The sequence below is a fragment of the Pteronotus mesoamericanus genome, unplaced genomic scaffold, assembly GCF_021234165.1.
Source record: "Pteronotus mesoamericanus isolate MK-2021 breed Mesoamerican mustached bat unplaced genomic scaffold, CSHL_Meso_final contig_74, whole genome shotgun sequence".
Taxonomy (NCBI): domain Eukaryota; kingdom Metazoa; phylum Chordata; class Mammalia; order Chiroptera; family Mormoopidae; genus Pteronotus; species Pteronotus mesoamericanus.
In genome coordinates this window covers 5,062,258-5,086,675 of record NW_026555247.1, presented here as the reverse complement: position 1 = coordinate 5,086,675, position 24,418 = coordinate 5,062,258, and the positions used below count along the sequence as shown (strand labels likewise).

Genomic DNA, 24,418 nt, shown 5'->3' with positions numbered 1-24,418 from the left:
CCCCCCGCCTCTGCCCAATCTCTTTTCCCTACGTATGTCTTATTCTACTTTGGACAATAGTGATTTTGATGTGTACCTTGCTTTCTTCTATAAACCATGAGCTCTCTGTGTGTTCTTAGAAAAATCTAAAACAAGCCCGCAAGTGCTCAATAATATTTTTTTGAGTTGAATTTGTTTTCCCAGTCATTCCTTCTATGGGCCATTTGCTTTAGGAAAACTAAAGGAGGGTAAATGTTAGGATCTTCTCCACTAAATGTGTAAAGTTATAGTTGTAAATTAGATCCAATCTTTTACCTTTTTTCTATGTTGATCTCAATTTCATAGGAATGATCTTTTTAAACTTTAGAGTATAATAACTTCCATCCCTCAATTATTTAGAATATAATCCTGGGTATCATGTCTTTAATTCATAAATATTTCACTAGATATCTCTAAGATAAGAACCATTTAAAAATATATCCACACTACCATTATTATACCTAAAAATTAACCATAAACCATAGCAATGATTTTAAGAAAAATTAATTTGAGCCTGTTTCTCTTATTATTTTATTGAAGAGAAGATAAAAGCAGAAGCTGAGTCCTTCTTCCTATCATTGGTGTAATCCCTCTGGAAAAGACTGAACCCACAAGGTAAATTAGGATAGTTCTCCTGCACCCTCGCCAACAATATATTGAAACTTAGTACTTAATAGGAGATCTATCTGTTGGATTAAAAAACAATTTTTCCTTTCATCAGTTTTATTGGCAATCCATGCTGTGTCAGGGAAACTTCTTGGGTAGCCTGTAGGCATGCCCTACACTTTACAGGCAAAGAACTGTGGTTGCCACTTACCTTACACATAACTTGACCACCTATTCAATGGATGGAGCTTGGGTGGAGAAGTGACCAGCAAAGTGAAAGCTCAAAGAAACTTGTATGTGATAGTGAACACATTGTGACAGTTCTCAGAAGGAAGGGACTGTTGATGGCAATGGGAATCAGTGACCTGAGCTTGCTTGACTGCTCAAGCAAGGAAAAACTAATACTCAGAAAGAAGAGTTCTAAGTCAGGGAAAACTTACCTACTTCATAGTAGTGAAATGCACTGGGTTAATGAATAAATAGCTATTCTTATGTAAGACATTTCTGGCATCTTTTACTTAAACATGTTTATTTTTAATATCCAATATGTCAATATTTTAAAACAAAGGATCCATTGCTTAATGGCTAATCTTTATTGTTTTTTAAGTGAGACTCTTATTTCTTTTCTTTGATGATATATTTAGCATATAGTTTATAGGTCACTGGGACTGAAGTAAGAAAATATAAAGATCTGGATATATACAATGTTGAGAAGAAGCCTGATTAAAAGGAAAAACCTAAATGGTGGGGGAGCGTGAGAGTAACTAAACAGTGAAGCAGATGAGAAAGACAGAAACACGACAGAGATGCCACCCAGCAGGCCAATGAAATTTCCAGGTCTCATATTGAAATGAATCAGTTAAGGCACAAAGACAATCCATAATATTGGTGATGGTGTCAGGTTACATCATTTTTTTGGGGGGGACAAACTATGTAAGATGCGTAATTTTGTATCTGATGATATCCTACAAGAGAACCACCTAATCAATTTTATGTAAGACACTATTCTCTAGTTTTTAATGTTATCATAATTGTAATTATTAGAAGATAAAGCATTATGTAGTCAGATTCTTGAACTCGTGTGCGATATTTTACAAACCTATGACTATTATAAGATTCTGCCCCCAGGGAACTAAGATCATGGCTGTGTATCTGAGAGCAGAACAAGGACTTACCGTGCTGTCCAGCTGTATCCAGTGAACCTCATTGCTGGAGCTGATTCTAGACTGCTGGGTCTGTAGAGTGTATGGGAAGGAGCTAACCTGGAGCACCAAGAGGTTGAAAGCTTCCAGAACTTCTCTGCAATTAATGACTCTATCAGCCAATCCATGACTAGGTTCACCGTGTGACAGAGAGCCCGAAATAACACTGTAAAATATTGAAAGTCACATTAAAACATCCTGATTATGGGGGAGGGTCGAGGGAGGGAGTGGGGGGAGGGGGGCAGGGGAAAGTGGTCGGGGGTAGGTAGAGACAAATGTATTTGAAAAAAAAAATAAATTAATTAAAAAAAAACCCCAAAAACATCCTGATTAAACTGATGAGACACAGAAGCAGACATCAAAATGGAGGTAACTTTTTAGCTCCTTTTTTTTCTAGTTTTTTGGGAGGAGGAGTAGAAGCAACAATAATTGATTTGGAAGACCAGAAAGGGTACTCCTTCTTACTTCTTTCACAAAGATTTCAGGCATCTCCTCCCACCTTTTCAAATTGCCCCTGATCTATTATCCAAAGTGTAAACTCAATTATCTAAGCCAAGGATATCTAAATCTGTAGCTGAGATGGATCACTTCAGTTTGAAAGCTCACCTGAGTGAGGGAGCTTCTCTAACAAAGCGTAATGCTTATCACTGTGCAATATTCTGTACCCCCAGAGAGGCTCCAAAGCCACAGGGATCCCCCATGTGTTAATACCACTTTCTTTCTTCCTTCGAGGTTGCTAGACCAGTGATTTTCAACTGGTGTGCTGCAAGGGATTTTTTAGTGACGGGTACTGACCTCTTTTCCCTCAGATTGTCAAATAAAAAAAATAACAACAGTCAACACAACAATAGCCATGCAGTGTGAATGACGCAAAATTATACTTATTTTTGTCAGATTAGCAATAAATATGTTTTTTGGTGTGCCACAGGATTTTAGTAATTAATTTACATGTGCCATGAGATGAAAAAGGTTGAAAATTACTTTGATAGATTGTAGGGAGGGTTCCTCCTATCCCCTCCCCATGACCAAAATTTTCACATCTCTGAATCATCTTTAGTTGTGTTCAATTTGGGTGTACCAAGTTGCCCTGGGGAATTAAATACTGAGAGACCCAATGCATAATCCTCAGAGCTATTACTCCAAACTTTCAAGGACTAGGTACATAACATCAGTGAGCTATTCTGCTTATATTGGGTTGGCCAAAAAGTCCATTTAGTTTTTTCCATAAAATAAAAGACACATTTTTCACTTTTTCATTTTCATCAATAACTTTATTGATTTGGATATTTTGAGTATGTTGGCTATCTCTCACTATTGGCTTCTAGTGGGTAGAGGCCCACGGTGCTGCTAAACATCTTTTAATGTATAAGATATCCCCGCAGCAAGTAATTATTTGGCCTAAATGTCAATAGTACCAAGAAACTCTGTAAACCACTTTTGACACATTTGAACAGTCACACCACCTTCCCCATACACTGCACAAATCTTTTTTTGTATTTCAGTTGCGTTTTTACCTTTCTTTTTCTTTTTTTTTAAAATTTATTTATTTTTTAGAGAGGGGGAAGGAAGGGAGAAAGAAAGGGAGACAAACATCAATGTGTGGCTGCCTTTTGTGCGCCCCCTACTGGGGACCTGGCCTGCAACCAAGGCATGTGCCCTGACTGGGAATCGAATCAGCGACTCTTTGGTTTGCAGGCTGGCACTCAATCCACTGAGCAACACAGCCAGGGCTACCTTTCTTGAAATAATAAAGCATAATATGCTGAAAATGTGTATCTTCTTCTGTCTTCAACATTAAAATTGCTGCACAAAAATTCACCAGTTTTGATAAGTTTTTTTAAAAATGCATGCTGATATGACAGTTGTCACTATACAATCTAACAAAACTGTTTTGAATGAAGTTAAAGACAACTAAGCACTATTTGAACCTTCGTATGGAAAAAACTAAGCAAACTTTTTGGCCTACCCAACAGAACACTGGCAGTAACTAAACAGGATGTGGGCAAAATTTCTTCCTTTTTCCTTCTTCCTTCTCTTTCTCCTTCTTCCCTTCCCTTCCCTTTTCTTCCCTTTCTTCTCCCTTCCTTCCTCATTCCCTCCCTCTTTCCTCCCCCCCCTTCCTTCCTGCAAAATCTAACAAGTTATGCAAGATCTTGCTTATATCTACACATGGCTCTAAATTTTGTATTGTGGAGTGCCAAACACATTCTGGCTTCTGAACAAGCACTTTTGCAACTTCAAGCACAGACAAAAACACTTCCAGATTCTTAACCTCATTGTGTCCCCCCCAAAAAGAAAATCTATAAACACTTAGAGGACTATCCCCACCCCTTTAAATTCTTTGCCTTATTAATCCATAGGAGGAAAGATACCCCCTACCTGATCATTACTGTAATTTGATCTGGGAGCAAAACTGGCTCCATCATGCCACATGGACTGTTCTTTCATTAACAAGCTCTCATTAAAGTGGCATTTCTACTTGCTGTTAATGGTAAGAGGGGAGAAAAAAGGCAAGGAAAAAGAAATAGCAGAGGTAGGAATAGAAGAGAAGGAAAAGGAAAACAGGAAAAGAACTGGGGTGAGGGGGGTGAGGAGGCAAGCCCATGGCCCTGCTGGGAGCCCACGGACCTCAACCTCCTTGATGTTTGAAGCTGCCAATATTCACAGTGCTCATAAGATTGTATTTTCAATAGTAAAGTGTAAATTCACCCACAGTATAATTAAAATAAAATCAACATTAAAGTGGTAAGAAAAGTTAAAAGACAAAAAAAGGTTAGGAATAAATAAATAAGGATGCCAAATGCTAGGGTCCTTGGATTTTCAAATTATCACCTTTTAAATAATTTATTATGTAACTACTGTTGCAGTAGAAGAAACATTGCATTTGCTCACTCTGAAGCAATCACCTCGTTAGTTCCACATGGCAGTTGTCATGAACTAGCACAAACAGTGTGTACGGGTTCTGTTTCACTCTTCTCATGAAAACTTCAAACTTGGCTTGAATCTCATTGTCTAGACGAACAACATATTTCTCTGCTCTCTGATAAGCCGTCCCATTTTCCTCCAGACCCAAGTCTACAAGGACACCTACCAAGAAGAAAAAAAAGAGTTTGCATTTTTACATACATATAGATAAATGAGATAAATTTAAGTTCAGTGTCAACTGATATACTGGGTACTAATCATTTAGAGAGGTTTACAGAGCAGATATTTTTCTTTTTATATTCCTCACCACAATTTTGAGAAGGAAATACCAGATTTCCTTTTCTTGAGAACACCCCACCCTTCCTCCCACACCTCCTACAAATGACAACAGGAAATGATCTAATACATTAGGTAGAAACAGTTAAAAGTATAAGCCCTCTGTCTAATTAAATTCTATTTACATATGAGGTGCTGCAGCTAACAAATACTATACAGGTCACTCGGAAAAGTGAAACCAGGGTATAGCTCTTGGCCAAACTAATAAAATAATATAGGCCTTCCTTATACTAAATTTAGCAACAAAACAAATGTAACAAAAAAGGAAAATACCATGTGAGGTTTAAAGATACCAAAACTAGATTATGAGGGTTTTTTTAGTATTTTACTTATTTTCATACAGTGACATTCTGCTCAGTATCTAGAGTATGGGAAGCCCTCAATGATGTTGAATTATGTATCAAATTAATAAAATGAACTAAATTACCCAAGATTAATAAATTATCAAAATGTTAGAACTTGTGAAACTTCAGTACTGTATCCTTATTTTTGTATATAATAAATTTACTTCTACATATAAACATCTAAAATAGCTCTAGGCACATGAAACTGTTGTTGGGATTACTAATTGAAGCACCAAATTCTCCTTTAAAATGGAAACAAAATGGTAATTATGTGAGGTGAAGAATGTATTAACTAATCTTAGTGTGTAAATATATCAAAAATATACATGTATCAAATCATCACATTGTACACCTTAAACTTATACAATGTTATTTGTCAATTGTAGCTCAATAAAGCTTGCGGGGGTGGGGGTGGGGGTGGGGAACAAAGAAAATATGGGCACACAACTCCCCTCCCCACCCAGACACTTAGCAGCACGGAGGGCGGGCTAAGCCATCTGAGATGGGAGCTGGTGACTCAAGCCCATGGCCCTACAAGCAGCAGAAAGAACTGGATTGATTTGGGGATTAGATATGGTCCTTGAGGACCAGCCTGGATTTCAAGGGTTGAAGGACACCTATTTAGAATCTAGTATCAGTCACCCCTACCAGCCTGAACTATATGAAAAAAAATTAAGAAAATGAATTTAAAAAATAAAACAGAGAGACTTGAATTAATTATTGACTTAATTTTATTTACCTAGCTTTTCTTTTAGTATAAAACCAGCTCAGTGAACAACCATGAGCAATCAACATCTAGATGCTATAATACAAATAGCTCTAAGTGATATTTTTTAAAAAGGAAAAATGTTTTACTATATGAAAAATTCATTCTATAAAAAAAGGTGAACAGAAGGTAATTTTGCTTTCAAACATTTTTCATTAGGAGGCTCCTCAGAGATTGTTTTCAGTTTCCACCCAAATGTAGTCAAACATTAATGATTAATTCCAAAAAGCAATCAAACAATTTGGCAGTCATTCTGATTTTTCTGAACGTGGTTTGCTTGTAAAACTTATTCAACATTTGATGGTGATTTATTGAGCATCTAGTTTGTATCAGGTAGCCTGACAGGTATTGTGCTAGACCTGGGAATACAGAGGACAGCAGGCCAAAGAGCTCATGAATCTCATGATGGAGAAGATGGATAATTCTGACAAGTATCATCATGGCAGACAAAGTACTAGGGGGCAGAGGTAGGCAGAGGCGAGCAGAGGCAGATGGGATCTGCTTAATCTCTGGGGGTTTCTGTTCCCTTATCTGTAAAATGGGGAGAGTAGAATCAGTTGAAACTTAGTAGATATTTCCTAAGTTTACCCTTAGGAAATAAGGAGTACAAGTTAAGGACCTCCTAATATGTAAAGACCATGATTAATTCATAAAGAGGAAAAATATCTTGCGGACCATTAAGAGTTGACTATATTTAAAAACAAATGAAATAAAGACCTTTGACGGGTTGAATCCATGAAGTAGTTATCTCAGATATAACATAGTCTATTAGTCCGTAACTGTGCAGCCAGTGTGTTTTGCAGTGGTGAATTTGGGTTGGGAGCAGGCACATCAGAGGTAATTGATTGTTTTGTTCCTCACTGGGCATTTTTAGTAGATCATCCTTAACTTTACATTTTGTTTTAGATTTGCTTTTGTTTTTAAGTTTTGTTTCTTTCCTGGTTATGAGAGTGAGAGATACTTACCTTTATAGGAAAAACTGAAAAGTATAGAGATATATTAAAAAGAAAAATTTATCCATAATTTTTTAAAAGATTTCTATTTTTAGAGAGGGTGAAGGGAGGGAGAAAGGGAAACATCAGCATGTGGTTGCCTCTTGTGTGTCCCCTACTGGGGATCTGGCCTGCAATCTAGGCATGTGCCCTGATTGGGAAATGAACCAGCAACCCTTTGTTCTGCAGGCTGGTACTCTATCCACTGAGCCACATCAGCCAAGGTTATCCATAATTCTTTAACTCAAGCCACTGCAAACATTTTTGTGCATTCCTTCCTGTGTGTTTTCTAGGTATATTGTATGACTTAGGTCATATTCTATAATTGTATATCCTGATTTTTTCTCTTAAAACTGTAAAATAAAAAACAAAACTTAAAAAAAAACAAAACTTTTATAATTTACTAATATATGTCTTTGTAGAAAGCAGAAAAAGTCCAGATAAATAAATTAAATTAATAAGAATTTAGTTAAGTTGATGGATTCACAATCAATGTATAAAAATTGTTGCATTTCCATATACCAGCAGTAGTGAGGAAATGTATTTAAAGACATTTATAATAAAATTTAAAAATTAAGAGTCTAGGAATAAATCTTATCAGAGGACACAGAGCTGAGTGCAGTGTGTGATCCTGCATGGGATCCTGGAGCAGAATCATGGCATTAAGGGAAAGACTGGTGAGGTTTTTAGTTGATAGTGTTGTTCCAGGATTCTCTATTTTGATAATTTACCATGGTTATATAAGTTGTTAGCTTTAAGGGAAGCCGGTGAAGAGTACACATTTTAATAGCTTTATTGATATATAGTTCATATATAATTCACCCATTTATAATGCACAATTTAATGGTCTTCAATATATTCACAGTGTTACAACAATCACCACAATCAATTTTATAACAGTTTCATGATCCCTAAAAAAACTCATACTTTTTAACCATCAGCCCTCAATTCCCCCGTTGGTCCCCCAGCCTAATCTACTTTCCTTCTCTATAGGTTTGCTCATTCTAGACATCTAATGTAAATGGACTCATGACAATTTGTAATCTTACATGAATAGCTTCTTTCACTTGGAACAATGTTTTCAAGTTTCATCCATGTTGGGTAGCATGTACAAATATGTCATTTCTTTTAATTGCTGTGTAATTTTTCCACTATATGGATATACCACATTTTGTCTATTCATTCATCAGTTCATGAACATTAGATTGTTTCCAGATAATGCTGCTATGAACTTTTGTGTACAGGTTTTTGTGTGGACATGTTTACCCTCCTTTCTCATTTCATTCCTAAATGTAGAATTGCTGGATCATATGATAACTCTGTGTTTAACCATTTGAGGAACTGTGAGATTGTTTTCTAAAGTGGCTACATCATTTATGAGGGGGACCCAAACAAACCTGGAATTTATTTATAAAAAATTGTGTATTTACTCTTACACGTTTAAACTTCAGTCACTTTCAAAGTACTCTTCATTTGATGCAATACACCTATGGAGATATTTTTCCACTGCTCAGAAAAGTTTTTGAACTCATCAATTTTGATGTCTTTTAGTGCTTTTGCCAGTTTTTGTTTTACTTCTTCCACATCAGCAAAACTTTTCCCTTTGAGGACTTTTTTTCATCCAGGGAAACAAAAAGTCACTCAGGGCGAGATTGAATGAATAGGGAGGGTAGAGTAAATCTGTACACAAAGATTTGGTCAAAAACTGCTGAATACTCATCATGCTGTGGGCAGATACGCTTGTAAATCACACATCATGAAATGGGCAAATGCACTGAAAGAATCTTAAAAACATTCACTGAAGCTGAATGCAGCTTCTCACAAGAATGCCGGCTGGCACTCTGATAGAGATAGGTTCCTAGAACACTCACCTAGCAGGGGAAGCCTGTATTATAAGGGACTAGCCCTCTAGAAGATAATTCCAGCAGTTCTGTTTTTTATTTTGGTCCCTCCTCATACGTTCCCATCAGCAGTGTGGAGGATTCTAATTTCTCCACATATTAAACAACACTTGTTGTTGTCTGTCTTTCTGATTATAGCCATCCTACCAGGTGTGAAGTAGTATGTAGTTTTTATTTCCATTTCTCCCATCAGCTAGTGATGCTGAGCATCTTTTCATGTGCTCATTGGCTGACTGTATGTCTTCTTTGGATAAATGCTGATTCAGATCCTTTACCCATATCTTAATTAGGCTGTTTGTCTTTTTATTATTGAGTTGTAATAGGACTTCAAATATTGTAAGTAAAAGTCCCTTATCAGATAAATGATTGACAAATAATTTCTCCCATTCTGTGCATTCTCTTTTCATTTTTGAGGTAGTATCCTTTGAAGAGTAAATACTTTTAATTTTGATGGTGTCTAGTTATTTTATTGTTCATACTATATCTAAAACATCATTGCTTAATCTAAAGTCACAAAGATTTATAGCATTATTTTCTTCTAATAATTTTATAGTTTAGTATTTACATTAGGTCCTTGATCTATTTTTAGTTACTTCTTGTTTGTGAGGTAAGGGTTCAACTTCATTCTTTCACGTGTGGATATCTAGGTGCCCCTGCACCATTTGTTGAAAAGATTATTACTTCCCCACTGAACAGTCTTGGCACCCACAAAATTCAATTGATCATAAATAGGAAGATTTTTTCCCAGACTTTCTCAATTTTATCCCATTGATCTATAGGTCTGTTCTTATGCCAGTACCACATGGTTGTGATAAATATAGTTTTGTATTGAGCTTTAAAATGGGGGAATGAGAGTCTTATAACTTTGTTCTTCTTTTTCAGTATTTCTTGAGTATTCTGGGTCCCTTCAATTTCCATATGAATTGTAGGATCGGCTTGTCAATTTCTGCAAGGTAGCCATCTGGGCTTTTGATGGGGAATGCATTGAATCTGTAGATCAATTTAGGGAATACTGCCATCTTAAAATATTAATTACTCATTCAATTCATGAACATGGGATATTTTTCCATTTATTTAGATCTTCTTTAATTTTTTTCAACAATGTTTTGTAGTTTTCAGCGTATAAGCTTTACACTTCTTTTGTCAGATATATCCCTAACTATTTTATTCTTGTTCATGCTATTATAAATGGAAATGGTTTATTAATTATATTTTTGGATCTTTTGTACCATTTTTGTGACTTTTCTGTAGATGTACAATAAAAATTTTTAAAAGAAGCATGCCCACATCAAATATTTGCACTAAAACACATATATTGTTGATGAGAGTGTAAATATAACCAGCTTAGAAAAAATTTTTGCATTATTTAGTAAAGTTGAAAAAGTACAAGAAAAACCTAACATTATTTAGTAAAGTTGAAAAAGTATATAATCTATGCTCCAAGAATTCTACTCTCAGAGAAACTCTTGTGTACGTGTACCAGCACTGTCTGAAATAATGAAAAACTACAAACAACTTAAATTTCCATTGGTAGTAACTAATGTCAACATGATGTTCTCTAATACACAGCTCACACTCAAGTTTCACTTATTGTCCCAGAGTTGTGTTTTTAATTTTTTATTTTTAGGTCTAGTATCTAAGCAGTAGTTAAACACTGCACTTGATTGCCATGTTTCTTTATTCTCCATAATTAAAACAATACCCCTGCCTCTTTTCTTTTTGTTTTTTTCATTTTTTTAAAAAGCAGGTTATTTTGTAGAATGCCACAGAATCTGACTTTCTCTGGGGGTGTCCTTGTTATTAGCCTGAAGATAAACATTTTTGGCAGTTATGCCTCATACATGACATTGTGTACTTCCTTTGCTCATCATGTCAACCTGTCTCAGGACTAGAGATGGCAAAGTTTGGTTATTGGTGATGGTAGTATCTACTGCCAGATCTCTCCACTATAAATATATTTTTTCCTTTCTGTAATTTTTAATATGTGGACGATACTTTGAGACTGTGTGAATATTTGTTCCCAAATGACATTTTACCCAATGGTTTTAGTATCCATTAATAATACTTGTCAGAATCAATAATTACATTGTAAAATAGGGGCTCTCTAATTCTATCATTTTCCTACATTTATTAGGTAGTACTCTTTTGTAAAGAAAGGCTTGTCCCCCCACCCCTCACATCTCCTGCCCCTTTTATTTCTTTAGTATTACTATGGATTCATGGTTTAATAGGTTGCAATCCATTGCCATCATTTTCTTTGATACCCCAAATTACCAAATTTGGCCAATGAAATCCCCTTCAAGCAGGCTGTTATGTCCTTTTGAAATGTCCCTATCAATTTTTGAGTACTTCCTCGCTTTCTAGAATAAGATATTCTATCTCAGACTTAGTACAGTCAGGAACAGTATTTATAAACCAAGATCTAGATGCTAAATGTTCACATTGATCCTGAGATATCACTGTGACAGAGCTATAGGAAACTTTTAATTTTTTTCAAGTTATGAGTTCATACTTAGATCTCTAATTAAATCTATAAGGAATATTCCTTACTTTTCCCCATTCCATATTTGAGGCTCCTTTCTTTCATGTGAAAACTCTGCTGTTCAACAACATTAAAATATTTATCCATTTGCTATATCCTATGAAATACACAAAATAGCTTTAAAATGATTAATACCACTACCAATAACATAATTATTAAAATTCAAGATTTGCAATTCTTTTTGCCCTTAGGCTAGATCACATTGAGATTATACAGAAGAAAGTTTATTCCAAAAATACTTGAATTAATTTTTGTGTGTGTGTGGTTATCAATTTAATATGCAGTTAGGTTCACTTATTTGTTTGCATTCAATATTAAGTTTTTCTCTATCATTTTAATTTATTTTTTGAATATGAAACTCATTTATAAGGATAAAAAGTTAAAACTATATAAAAAGTTATACCCATCTGTATCTCTTCCACCCCATACAGACAAATTTTTTCATTAGTTTCTTGTTTAGTTTTCATGTTTTGTTTTATAAAAATATGCACAGAGGGGTGTAATCTGAAATGGTTAGAAGTACTGCAAAACCACTTATCTGAGGTCACTGTCTGTCTTCTAGATAATTTATCAGAGTGCTACAGGATTAAATAAAAGTTTATATTCTAATAAATTATAAGCAAATCTGTCACATTTTTCCAACTCAATAAAAACTTGAGCAGGACATGAGCAGTTTCCACCTGGGCCACTGATGGTGGTACCAAGATTCAAGGCCATGTCTTCCTAAATACTGAACCTTACTTTTGACCTGGGTGGGAACATAGGAGGCAACAGTAACTCTTCTTTTATGACATTTTGCAACTCACTGAGTTCTAGGACAGAACCCACCATGGTTAAGAATCACTGTGTTCCCTAAAGGTGATTAATCTGACCCCAGAGAGGTGACATAGGTGGAGCCCCCATCATGGACATCTTCCACAGAAATAATTAACTTGAAAGGTCCCTGGAGAACCTTCATGGAGAGCCAAAGACTCCAAGCAGCCCATCTGTAACTCCCAGAGCCCCTTTTTCCTTACTGAAGGCTACAGAATCCAGATGGGCTCAGGAACACTTAAGCCTGAGTCCTTATGGGATTTGAGAAAAACGACATCCTGTCCTCGGAGGCCATTCCTCTAAAAACTTGACAACAGCACAATTTCAACTATTTAAGGGCCTTGAAGGGAATAAAAACAAGAATACACACGCCAAGTCCCCAGTACCTGGTGAGCACTTTGTCAAAGGCCTTTCCACAGAGATCAAAAGTCCGAATGTGTGGCCAGAACCCATCACTAGGAGGAGCTAATGGGTTCAGATATCAAGTAAAACTGATAATGATCAAAGAAATCCAAAATGTCCAGGTATCATTAAAGGTGATCCAGTACTCATCTCAATGCCCCACTACTGTGCCTGTTTATTTGGAGAGAACAGTGTGTTCTAACTTGAATGTTCTTATCCCTTGATTTTTTTTTTAAATAAAGAATTTTATTTCTAAATTTTTTTTCTCTAATTTTTACTTCTTGTTTTTCTGATCAAGAAGATATCCTAAAGAAAATAAAACTCTCAGTTTTAGCTGTTCATCTTCTCTGTGGATCAAATTACTTTCTCCAAAGGTGTGTTATGCAAACAATATTCTAATGCTTAAAAGGATATAAAAATCAAGGAAATATTAAATCATTACAGCATGCTAAGATTTTTAAGCATTATGATAACAATGGCTATTCCTTCACTCTGGCAATCTCTTTTCATCAAATAAGTAAGCTGGAAATTGAAATAGCTGGTTGAAATTCTGCTAATCACTTTCAGTGCCCATTGTATTGGAGGTCCCTTTGTCTTCTGGTGGCTTAGCTGGCTTCCTTCTGTCTTTCCAATGGCGGAGAGTTTTTAATCTGGGTCTGGTGAGACCTGCCTGTGTGGTGTGTGTCCTATGCTGTTTTGTTTCAGTCAAGGAGGGAAGCAGCACTAGACCTGCACAGAACACCATTCTAAACACACAGATGCAACTTCAGAGCCCTGTGTGGCCGACAGATACATCTAATACCTACGTATCTAAGGTCTCTACCCTTGGGCAAAGTAGATTTCTAGAATGTGGTTTTAATGACTTAATATATTTTTGCCAGAGGACTACCAAATCTTAAATATTACTTCTGTTTTCTTTTTTAAAATAGATTTTAACTTAAAATTCAACAAAATGTTATAAAAAACTTAGTTCAATAAATATTGTGTCTACTGTGTCATAGATGAGATAGAGATGTTTCCTGAATCTTTTACTTTCCAGTTGAAAAGAAAGAGCATTACTAAACACACAGCTGCAGCGCAGTGCTGAGCACCATGGCAGGAGAACCACGGGGGGAGGGGGGTGGGCAAATGAGCACCAGAATACGAGTTGAGGAAAGGCAGAGAAAGTGTGTGTCTTAGAAACTCGAGATACTGCAGGGAAGAACTGGGGGCCACCTATGCTGTCAAGAATTCAGAGGACTGAAAAGGTCATTGGTAATATTGATGAGAGTCCTGTAAGGGTGGGGGTGGAAAGTAGAGGCCAGTTTCCAGGGTGTTGAGGAGCTACTGGGAGATGAGGAAATGGAGATAACTAACAAAAGGCAATTCTCTCAGTAAGTTTGGCAGTTAACTAGAGGAGGATGAGCTGGAGGGTTAGGGAGGATTAACAGAGGCTTGTTTTGTCTTCCAGACAGTGGGGCCAGTTTAAACAGATGGAAGAAGCCCCAGGAGAGAAAGAAGTTGAAGGTGACAATGCGAGAAGAAATAATAGAGAGCTCCATTAGAAGGAGAAGTGGCATTTAGAACAAGGTAGGAGAATTACGCTGAAATAGAGGAGGATGGTTCTTTCAATGATCAAGAGGGAAAGGACAAGATGGATGTGTATACAGCTAACTGAAGTTTTCTTCTATTGGGGTGGGGGAGGAGGGGAGTTGGTGGCATGGTCATTTGCTAAGAGAGAAGGATGAAGTCAGAAGTTTGAGTGAGTAACACAGAGTCTGCAAATAGCTACTGTGGAGAATGGGGAGAGATCCCCGCAAAGAGCCAAAAAAGAATTTATGATGGGATCAATTAGAAAGACTGATTTTCTGCCCCCACCCAATGTGTGTAGAAAAGGAGTCTGTGGTCTGACACTGGGAATATTAGAATTAAGAATTCCAGAATCCAGCAGGGTCTGGATATGACTGGGGGGCAGGTGACTGAGGAGGAATGCAGGTAAAGGTGTTTGAGGATGAGGAGCGTAAGCTCCTGAGAAATTAGGATATTGGCTGGTCATCCACCTGGATAGAAAGTCCCTCTAGAAGGAAGCAGAGTGGGAAGCAGAGAAGACTGTGAGCAAGGTGTCAACATCTTCTATAAACTGGGATGGGCACTGGGCAGCTAACTACTTAGTTGAAAATGACTTTAAGAATGCTAACTTTAAGCCTTGGCTGGTGTGGCTCAGTGGATTGAGTGCTGGCCTGTGAAATGAAGAGTCCCTGGTTCAATCCCGGGTTAGGGCACGTGCCTTTGAGATGCAACCGGTAGATGTATCTCTCATACACTGGTGTTTCTCTACCTCATTTTCTCCCTCCTTTCCTCTCTTTCTAAAAATAAATAAATAAAATCTTTTAAAAAATGCTAACTTGAGGTACTTGTTCAGTTATATTCGTACAAGGAGTCTCTAGTGTTTCCCTGTTTCACCTCATGAATATGAATAAAAATGCACTTGAATATATATACATATTTTTATACATGGGCCTAATGTAAGATGTTTTATATGGGTTCTTAAACATGTTTGGGTGAGTTTGAAAATCAGTATGTAAATGCTCACAGTTGACTAATTGTTTTACATGGTTGTTTTTGGTCTTTACAACAAGCCCGGAGTTTGGAAAAGGAAATGGTCTTAGGCCCCTTTTCCAGAAGACATAACTGAGACCAAGAGAGATCAAATGGCCCACTGTGGGCCCTCCTCTGTTAAATTGAGCCAAAGGCTCCTGGATGGTCCTGAAGTCGCTGTGGAATGTTAAACTTCTAGAATTTAGATTGGTCGTGTGATGACAGAATCTGTATAAGGCACTTAAAAAATGATCAGTTATATATCCAATAAATATTTATTGTATTCATTGTAAAAAAAAAAAAAAGTAATTTCCTAGCACTTTTTTCCCTGGGATCTGCTCCCTACCACCTTTGTCCCTGCCTAAATACTGCTTAGACTTTAGGTAACCAACAAGGAGGTAGGAAGTTGATATTACCAAGAAAAATCTATTTTAGAATGTGAAAATGCTTTCGGATATGTTCTCACTCCCCTTTTACCCTCAACTTGAAACTTCCTTACATCTATTTGGATAGAATAATCTATGTACCTATCAGCAGATGAAAATGTCTCTTTGGTTCTTTTAAAATCAGGCATGTGTTTAAGGCGTTGAATTTGTGTCATTCCCCTGAGCATGATAAAGCTTCCTTGACTAGATACTGCCAGATCAACTCCCATCTGCTGGGGGCTCCCACCTACACCATTTTAAAAGCAGGAAGGAGAAAAGTGTGATCAGTCAGTAATACTTCCTGTTTTTATCCCACGCACCTTAAATTGAAAGTGGCTTGCATTTTTAATGTACCGACACCTTAGTACCCTAATTTATAGAACTTAGCATTATAATTTATAGTTTCCTGAATTAGAAGAATTATGCCACAACATCAAAAATTTAAAAATGACACTGAAACAGAAGCATTTCCTATAGTCTAAAATTCCTTATACTCCTTCTCCACTGATCACTTCAGCAGTTACAAGTTCATTTTGGGCAAAATTATAAATGTTTAACACATTTCATTTTTTTTTACCCTCAAATTCTTTTCATAACATTTTCTTTTCCTCCCTGCCCCCCTTCCTTAATTAGAAAGTAGTTGAGCTATCAAGTGCTTTGCCTTGGTGCTGGGTCTGCAGCAATGTGGTGGTTTCTATTTTCACCTTTTCTTTCAGCTACACAAAGGCTGCCAAGGATGTGGCCTTTCTGCAGGCCCTGGCTGCTCCTGCCTGCCCGGTGCTTTTCCTGGCACACCAGCTGCTGAAATGCTTCCCGGAGGGAAAGGCAAATGGAGGGCTAGAGAGAGGAACCTCCACCTCCTTCATCAACCCTCCATTCAAACATTAGTTGAGTACCTGCTGCCAGTCCTGAGAGAGGCACCTATCAGGAACTAGGCAAACGGAGATGCAAAAATTGTTCTTTTCCCCAAGGTCCTATCCTCTGTGACCTTAGGCAAATGAAGCTCTCCTTGATTCACATGGCAAAATATGAGGAAAGTGAGTGAGATGATTTCTTGAGAATCCTTTGTTTTTACAGTTGTGAGCTTTTTGGCTTTGTTTTTTTTAAAGATTTTATTTATTTATAGAGAGAGGGGAAGGGAAGGAGAAAAATAGGGAGAGAAAGACTGATGATCATTCAGTTGCCTCTCATCTGCCCCCAACTGGGGACCTGGCCAGCAACCCAGGCATGTGCCCTGCCTGGGAATTCAAGCGGCAACCTTTCGGTTCACAGGTTGGCATTCAATCCACTGAGCCACACTAGCCAGGGCATATAGCTGTGAGTTTTAAGAGTTGTTTCAGTGGATAATCTCTTGCTAACTATTTGCTCTGCTCTGATAATTTTTTTACATCTTAATGTTATTGTGATCCTTCCTATCAATTGTAATATGTTCCAACAATATGAAGGTATTTAAGTATCAAAGCAAATACATTCTGGTGTGTTATGATATGAAATATTACACATTCATTAAGAATGATGCTTACACGAGCTTTTCAGGACATGGGAAAATGTGCATGCTATAATGTTGAGTGAAAAAACAGACGCAGGCAGAGAAGAAAGCCTGCAACACCAGCTATTAAGTCATTTGCTAACACCTAGATTTTAACAGTGGCTATCCTTGAAAGGTGGGATTATAAATGTTTAAATGTTTCTACTTAATTTTATTTTTCAAAATAAAGAATACTGTAACTATAGTTTTGTATAATAAAAATGAATATAGTTATTTCAAAATATATAGAAGGTGTTGTTTTGGCAGCAAAAATTTCAATATGTATGTCAAAGCCAGATATGAATGATTTTTAAAATATGTTTTTGCCTTGAATTTCCCAAATCTATCCATAACATTGATTTTTCTAGACTCCAAGCTTATATAACTAGTCAAATTCTGTTGCCTTTCTGAGGTGTGATAATCTTAAAATACTCAAGTTAGAAAAATCTAAGGGCATTGAGAAGGGAAAAGGAAAGACCTATATAACTTCTTGACCTGTCAAAAATGCACAGTTTTATTTAGGGTCTTGCACTTATCAAGAGAAGTGTAAGTGCAGGTCATCAAGAGGTTATTTCAGGAAAACGTTCCGCAGAGAACACAGCTGCTGACCATGGATGACTTCACCATGTGAAATAGGTGCTATGAGTTTGCTCAAGCACAATTTGGGATATCAGATCACAAACTCAGGAAAGCCACAAATGCCAATTCGTACAAGTAAAACACCTATAAGAGAAGATGCTCCCTCCATGTTATAAAAGTGGAAAATCCATAAGAAATTAAACATCTGGTCAATGCTTGGTGTGACTAAAGCCCACCCATTTCCTTCCATGGAGGGGGCAGAAGGAAAATACAGAAATGGCCAGTAAGTAGGGGAGGATGTCTAGGACTCACTCTAGTTTCTGAGAGAGCTATTAGAGAAGGTATTAGATCTTCTCTGGCTAATCACCTATAAGTCAATTCAACAGACTTTGTGACAGGATAACAAGTCATTTTGAAACTTGACATTCAGAATTTTAGAGGCTAAAAAGAAGACTGCACTGTTACCAGGCATTTGGGCCTCCAGAAGGCATGGGCTTTATATATGTCAGTGTTAAAGACAGAAAAATCTACTGTCAGTCAGCTTATTTGGCCCATGGAGCTAACAACAAAGAATTTCTCACAGGGCTGTGTTACTCAAGTGTGGTTCTCTGACTAGTGGCACCGGCATCTCCTGGGAGCTTGTCAAAAATGCAGAATCTATAGTCCACCCAGATCCACTGAAGAGGGATCTGTATTCACTCTAATGTTTAAGGAGAAACTGTACAATAAGCATGAAACATAACCTACACTTTAGGCTCCTTTGAATTCTTCTGTTTCCTAAACCTGTTTGCAAATATATTGAAAATACTTTATTTTATTTTATTTTATTTTATTACTGTGGCAAAGATTCCTTCTCCCGCTAAAATCTGTGTGTGTGTGTGTGTGTGTGTGTGTGTGTGTATGTGTGTGTGTGTGTTCCCTAGCCAAGGTACTCAGAAACAACTTGACATTTATAGTTTCCTTTTCAAACCTCGTTTACAAAGGCAAGCATTTTCAGCTGTCCCAATTTTCTAAATTCTTTACTGCTTCTTATCTTTCTAAGCAAATTTTATTTGTTTATGTGTTTGAAAGGGGTATTATTTTCCACAGATTTCTAGAGTTTTGCTCTCTACCATTTCATATATTCTGGGAAAATATTTTTCCTCTATACTTATTCTCTTGAAGTACCTAATTAGGAGAAATTCCAACTATTTTTTAACAAGGCTTCTCATTGTTGACATGGAGGATTGTGTTCTGGTGTGAAGGTTGAAAATGTGCTGGTAGTGTGCTAAATTACCTAGGGGCATTTGACCTATCTGAGCCATAGAAGGAGTTCAGGTGGCATAGACCCCATCATCTCATGCTGGGCTCTTCTTGCCTTGAGAAAATTTCTCTTCAAAAATGAGTAACCAGTTTCTAGTCCACTGATGCCACTATCAGGCAAACATGTACATCAATTTCCCCTTGGCCAAGGGGGGAAAAGGCTAGAGTACTTTGAGGAAAAGCTTACAGATAAATTCAAGTAATATTTAAAGTGCTCTTTTTTTACTGTAATAAAGGGTGGAATTGTTTTATAAAGATTTGGATTAAGAAAAAAAAAAAAGACAGAATCTAAGGCTGAATCCTCTTTAAAAGTTCAATCTTACCTGATTGTCGAATCCTTTGAAGAGTTTGCTGGACCAGAACCTCTGATCTTGGGACAATGATGATGAAGTCCACTTTGCTAAAGTGGCCGAGGTCCAGGCTCTGGTTGCCACTGTCTGCTATAGCACACACTTGGGATAAGAGTTTTCTGGCAACTGTAAGCTGTGGTTGATAAATTTGGAAGTTTTCATTATCTAAATCTAAAATTAAAAAGTCATGAAAAGAAGATTAATTCACTTCTGTGATGATCACTGCAAATCCATCATAGGGACACACACACATATACACACACACACACACACACACACACACACACCCCCCGTAGAAGTGGTGCTCTATCACCAAGAGCTCTCACTTTCTATTTTCACTCTTTATTACTTTTTATTAGATTTGCCTGTTTTCCCTGAAAACTTCGCTGAAAGGATGTGCTCAAGAGTGGTGTTCTAATTTTACAAATGTATTATTTTAAAACTGATTGCCTCACAAATCACTAACTCAACAGCCCCCCCGCCTCACCAACCCAGAAAGGGGTGGGGAGTGGGGAACTGACCACATACTCTCAGCTGGAGCCAGGACTCATCTTTGGAAAGGGGAGGAAAGAGTTTCCAGTTTTCTTTAGCACTATCATCACAGGTCAGGTGCCCCAATCCAGACCCAGTTCAGGCAAGGAGGCAATGTCCTGACCTTAATGATACTGAGTTCCTTTGAGCTTTTCTGGATGGTACCACATCAAACATTTCCTCTCCAGCAAGTCCACTGCAACATGACTTAAAATACTCCTCCCTGTGACTGCATAACGTAGGTCACAGAGACTCTACCTTCACCTTTTCACACTTGACTTTGCCAGTACTTGTGACCTGACAGGTCTAGGTGATTGTGGTCAATTCCAGTGCTGACGCCTGTACTATCTGAAGAGACCCGACTCATGACATGGCCAGCTGGCCACTCAACAGGTGACGTATTAGGAAAACACTGCCCAGATACTCAGTATGTCAGTAGCTTTTTATAACAAGTTATAACCAAGCAATCAGTCTCTCTTATACGTGCATGTATGCACTCACACAATGAGACAGGCTTAGTCCACTAAATGCCTGGGTAGGCACCGTCCAATACTTCTTTAAAGGGCTGCTTTTTATCAGGAACACATGTGGGAGCCTGACTGGCATACACAGGGGCCCAATTAACCTGTGCTAATTAACATTCTTTAAAATCAAACTGCAATATGGCCAAAACAAAGATGGTAGCCACAGTGCCTCAGACACCATAGAACCCTGACAATCAGTGGAGATTTATACAGCTGGGTCTCTCTCCTGACTGAGAGAACCCACTAGAAAAGCCCAAAACTGCTGCTTTTAATAGTAGCCCCAAAAGTTTCTGATCCACAAAGATTATCAATCAAAATAGCTTGTCTTTTGACCACTAGGTCATCTTTTTTTTTTCATTTCACTAGTTAGATCGTGAGGACTTCCATTGAAAATGGCATAATTTTGTAGAATTTGACTTAGCAAATTTTGAAGTTTGAGGAAACCTAAAAATATCTTTAAGCAATGTTTCTTAAACAGGGAATCAAGGATATATATGTGAGAATCTGTAAGTCCTTTGAGAAACTATAAATTCTAACTTTGTTAGTAATTCAAAACAGTATAAACACATTTTAGATCACCTGAATTATCACTTTATTACCAAATAATGTCCAGAAGTAAAAAAATTGTATTGCCTGTATTTGCACTTGTTTTTGGCCCAAATGATGCCAGGCCTTGCTACTTTTATTGCTGAAGCAATCCTAATATGTATATGATGCATTCCTATCAAGTGGAGGCCAAAAGGCTGTCGGCAGCAGCATATATGGATCTGTTTTCTATCTATACTTTCTCCTCTTCTTTTTTTCCATCCTTTCCTATGATGTCCCTATCAGACAGGGAATTGGGGAAAGGATCTGAACTGAAAAGAATCCAATATAAGGACTAAACCTCACTCCTGGCCCCACCGTCCCCCTTTGCATCCCAGGATCTTGTGATAGGGCAGGTGATGTTTTGCTATTGCTGCTCCATCTCCCAGGAAGGCCTTCTTACCCCTGATTATGTGTGTTTTTCAAGTCAGAGAGTAAATGAAGGGAATCGAGAGCCAGGAGCCCTGCACAGACTGCAGTCTGGACTATTTCAAGCAGTTCTCTGAAGGCCTCCGTGAGCACCAACAGCTCTCTGGGCACAGCTGGGGGACCTAAGGAAAGTACACCAAGGACCCAAGAATCTTTCCGGGAAAAAAAGAGAGAATGCTTAAAAAAAAAGTCTTTGACTTTGATTTAAATTCTAGGAGATATTTACTAAGAACAAGGTGCTTGATCCATGCTACTTGGAAAGTCATTTTTAATTTGAGCCAGATTTATCATGTAAATAATGAGGAAAAGCCTGTCATAGTCTGTGATTTGAAGATGAGACACCACACTCTCAGAATGACAATAATGTCTGTCCTGAGGGCTGATTTCCTGCTTTTGGTCTGAGGTGACATTACCCAGGTTTTGCGTGGGAATCATAGCAGCAGCCTCCTGAGTTGACACATATTCATTAAGGCCTCCATTGAAAGGGGTAACAACATTGTCTCCTCTTCTTTGCTGCATTTTTTCTAGGAGCTTGTCTAGGTCATCACCTATTACAAAATAAAGCAGAGATAAGAAGACTACAAGAAATGATGTGTTTTCATCCTTCTTCAAGTAGGGCAGTTAAGCTGGGTTCTGATCAAGATTTGTCAGTCAGCCAGATTTTCATGTCCAAGTTTACACCTGGCCATCCTTGCAGCAGAGTCTCCATGGCCAGAACTATCCTCCTGTATATTGTGCTTACAGTTCACATGCTCTCACAGGCTGAATCTCTCTTGACCTCCATAATGTTAAAGCAGGCAGAATGGGATCATTATATCTCCACCTGACATATTAAAAAATTGAGATCTGGGGAGAGAGATTCCTGCCCCAGGTCAGACAACAAAGTTGTAGCTTAGCTGAGGTCTACCATTCTGGTACTCGGTTCCTTCCTCTGGACCCCTTTGCTGTGTCAGTCATAAAATACTGAGGATAAACCATTCCAAATGAAGGGAGGCTGAAGGAGGCTCAGCAGGCAAGCTTAAACTCCACACTTGTGTCCTTGACAGGCAAAGATTTAAGTTCAGAAATCACACAGCCAGGGTTGGCAATGTGGCTGAGTCCCAAATCTACTCACCTAATGATGTGGTTTTGAAATGCGACGCCAGGAAACTGACCTTTCCTGTAATGAGCTCATAACTTATTTCTTTTAAAAACTCACTTGTGGTGAGCATGCTCTCTGCCAGAGCTCTGGACTGATGCTGACCTGAGGAACAGAAAGGGAGGGAGGAGGATGGGCCAGTGAGCAAATGTTCACTGCAACATGATTTACAACAGCAAAAACCGACAAGAACTACAGTATAGAATGGTAGGGACTTTGTTAAAACAATTATGGCACATCAAAAGATACAAAATCAACAGCATTTGAAATGACAATTCTAAACATAAAATGTTTATAGTATGATGTTCAGTAATCAAGGAAAAAGATGACATATCTCATATTTCTAACTCTGAAAACATACCACACCTGTGTTTAAAGACTAGAAAGTGAAAAACCTTTAAAAGTTGTGTTTGCTTGGTGATAGCATGTCTTTAAAAAAATTAACTTAATGTTATTAAGTTGATTTTACAAATGAAAATAAAAAAACTTAATGTATTACACTTTCTGAAAGAGGCATATATCATGTAGACAGATGGGCAGGCAGGCTTTGTCAAAGTGAGGGTGCTTGGCCTCTTTGATAGGAAGAGCTGAGAGGCACTGACTAGAAAAGGATGGCAAAATTCAGTCCCAATGGCTACTTAGGATGGTGCCTGATAGAAAATCAGGGCAAGAAACAAACAAAAAAAATATGTATTTTGTAACAAACTAATTTTCTAAACTTTTAACTGAGAGTCAACCTTATCCTCTTCAGTGTGAGGAGGTGAAGGAACATGAGCTAAGTTCCTGGCAAGTTTGATTAACTGGCTTAGGCCACCTGTGGCAGTGGCTTCATCACATGCTAGAGTGGTAACATTTCCAAAACTTTTTAAGGACAGAAGTTACATGAGACAAGGGTATCTGTTACGAGGGTATGCTTTGAAATAATGCTCCCACAACCAGCTGACAAGGACACCAGCCAAAGTAAGGGCTACAAAAACCTGATCTGAGGAGGAAATGAAAAGTTAAAATTAGGAGGAAGAACCCAAGTGGGAGCACTTAGCCAGAGATTAATTGCATGGATACCTGAAACACACAAAATATATATTTTTCAAATGATCAAATGAATGGATTAAAAAACAACAAAACAAGAAATATTACTCACCTAATACTACCACACAAAATTCATTTCCTCTTATTTTTGATGCACAAATTGCCACCACATAATCTGGTAGCCTTTGATAGTGTCTCATTTCACTGAGAGTCCTCAATGTCTCTGAAATGCCCTCCGCCAAAGAGTTTTGGGTCACAATCACATGAACCAAGTCTTGAGACACGCTGGCAATTAATCTAGCGAGCCAGGGGAGTTGTCCTGGGGACACAGGTGTGCACTGAGCACCCATCTGCAGGGCTCTCTCTCTCAGAGTAAATTCCTGCATAGCTTTCAGCATAATTTGCTCAAATTCTTCCCTGAGAGGTATCTGATCAGGACCTAAATTGAAGAGAATTACAGCTAGAATTTTTTTAAAAATCACAGTTAGAAAAGAAAGACACATATCAGTGTGCAGTTCTTCTAAGCCTACCATACATACTCGAACTGGCAAATAAGGTTTTTCCTTTAGTGGCC

At 37.6% G+C, this 24,418-nt stretch overlaps 1 protein-coding gene across 1 annotated transcript in view; it reads right to left on the bottom strand.

The window, feature by feature from the left end:
• GREB1L (GREB1 like retinoic acid receptor coactivator) overlaps positions 1 to 24,418 on the bottom strand; it is a 289,801-nt gene that overhangs the window by 37,958 nt on the left and 227,425 nt on the right. The window contains exons 13-18 of the mRNA XM_054583433.1: positions 23,957 to 24,283; positions 22,792 to 22,920; positions 22,091 to 22,225; positions 19,582 to 19,779; positions 4,733 to 4,913; positions 1,800 to 1,992 (exon numbers count right to left, since the gene is read on the bottom strand). Coding sequence (XP_054439408.1) covers positions 1,800 to 1,992; positions 4,733 to 4,913; positions 19,582 to 19,779; positions 22,091 to 22,225; positions 22,792 to 22,920; positions 23,957 to 24,283 — 1,163 coding nt within the window. The remainder of the gene's footprint in view (positions 1 to 1,799; positions 1,993 to 4,732; positions 4,914 to 19,581; positions 19,780 to 22,090; positions 22,226 to 22,791; positions 22,921 to 23,956; positions 24,284 to 24,418) is intronic.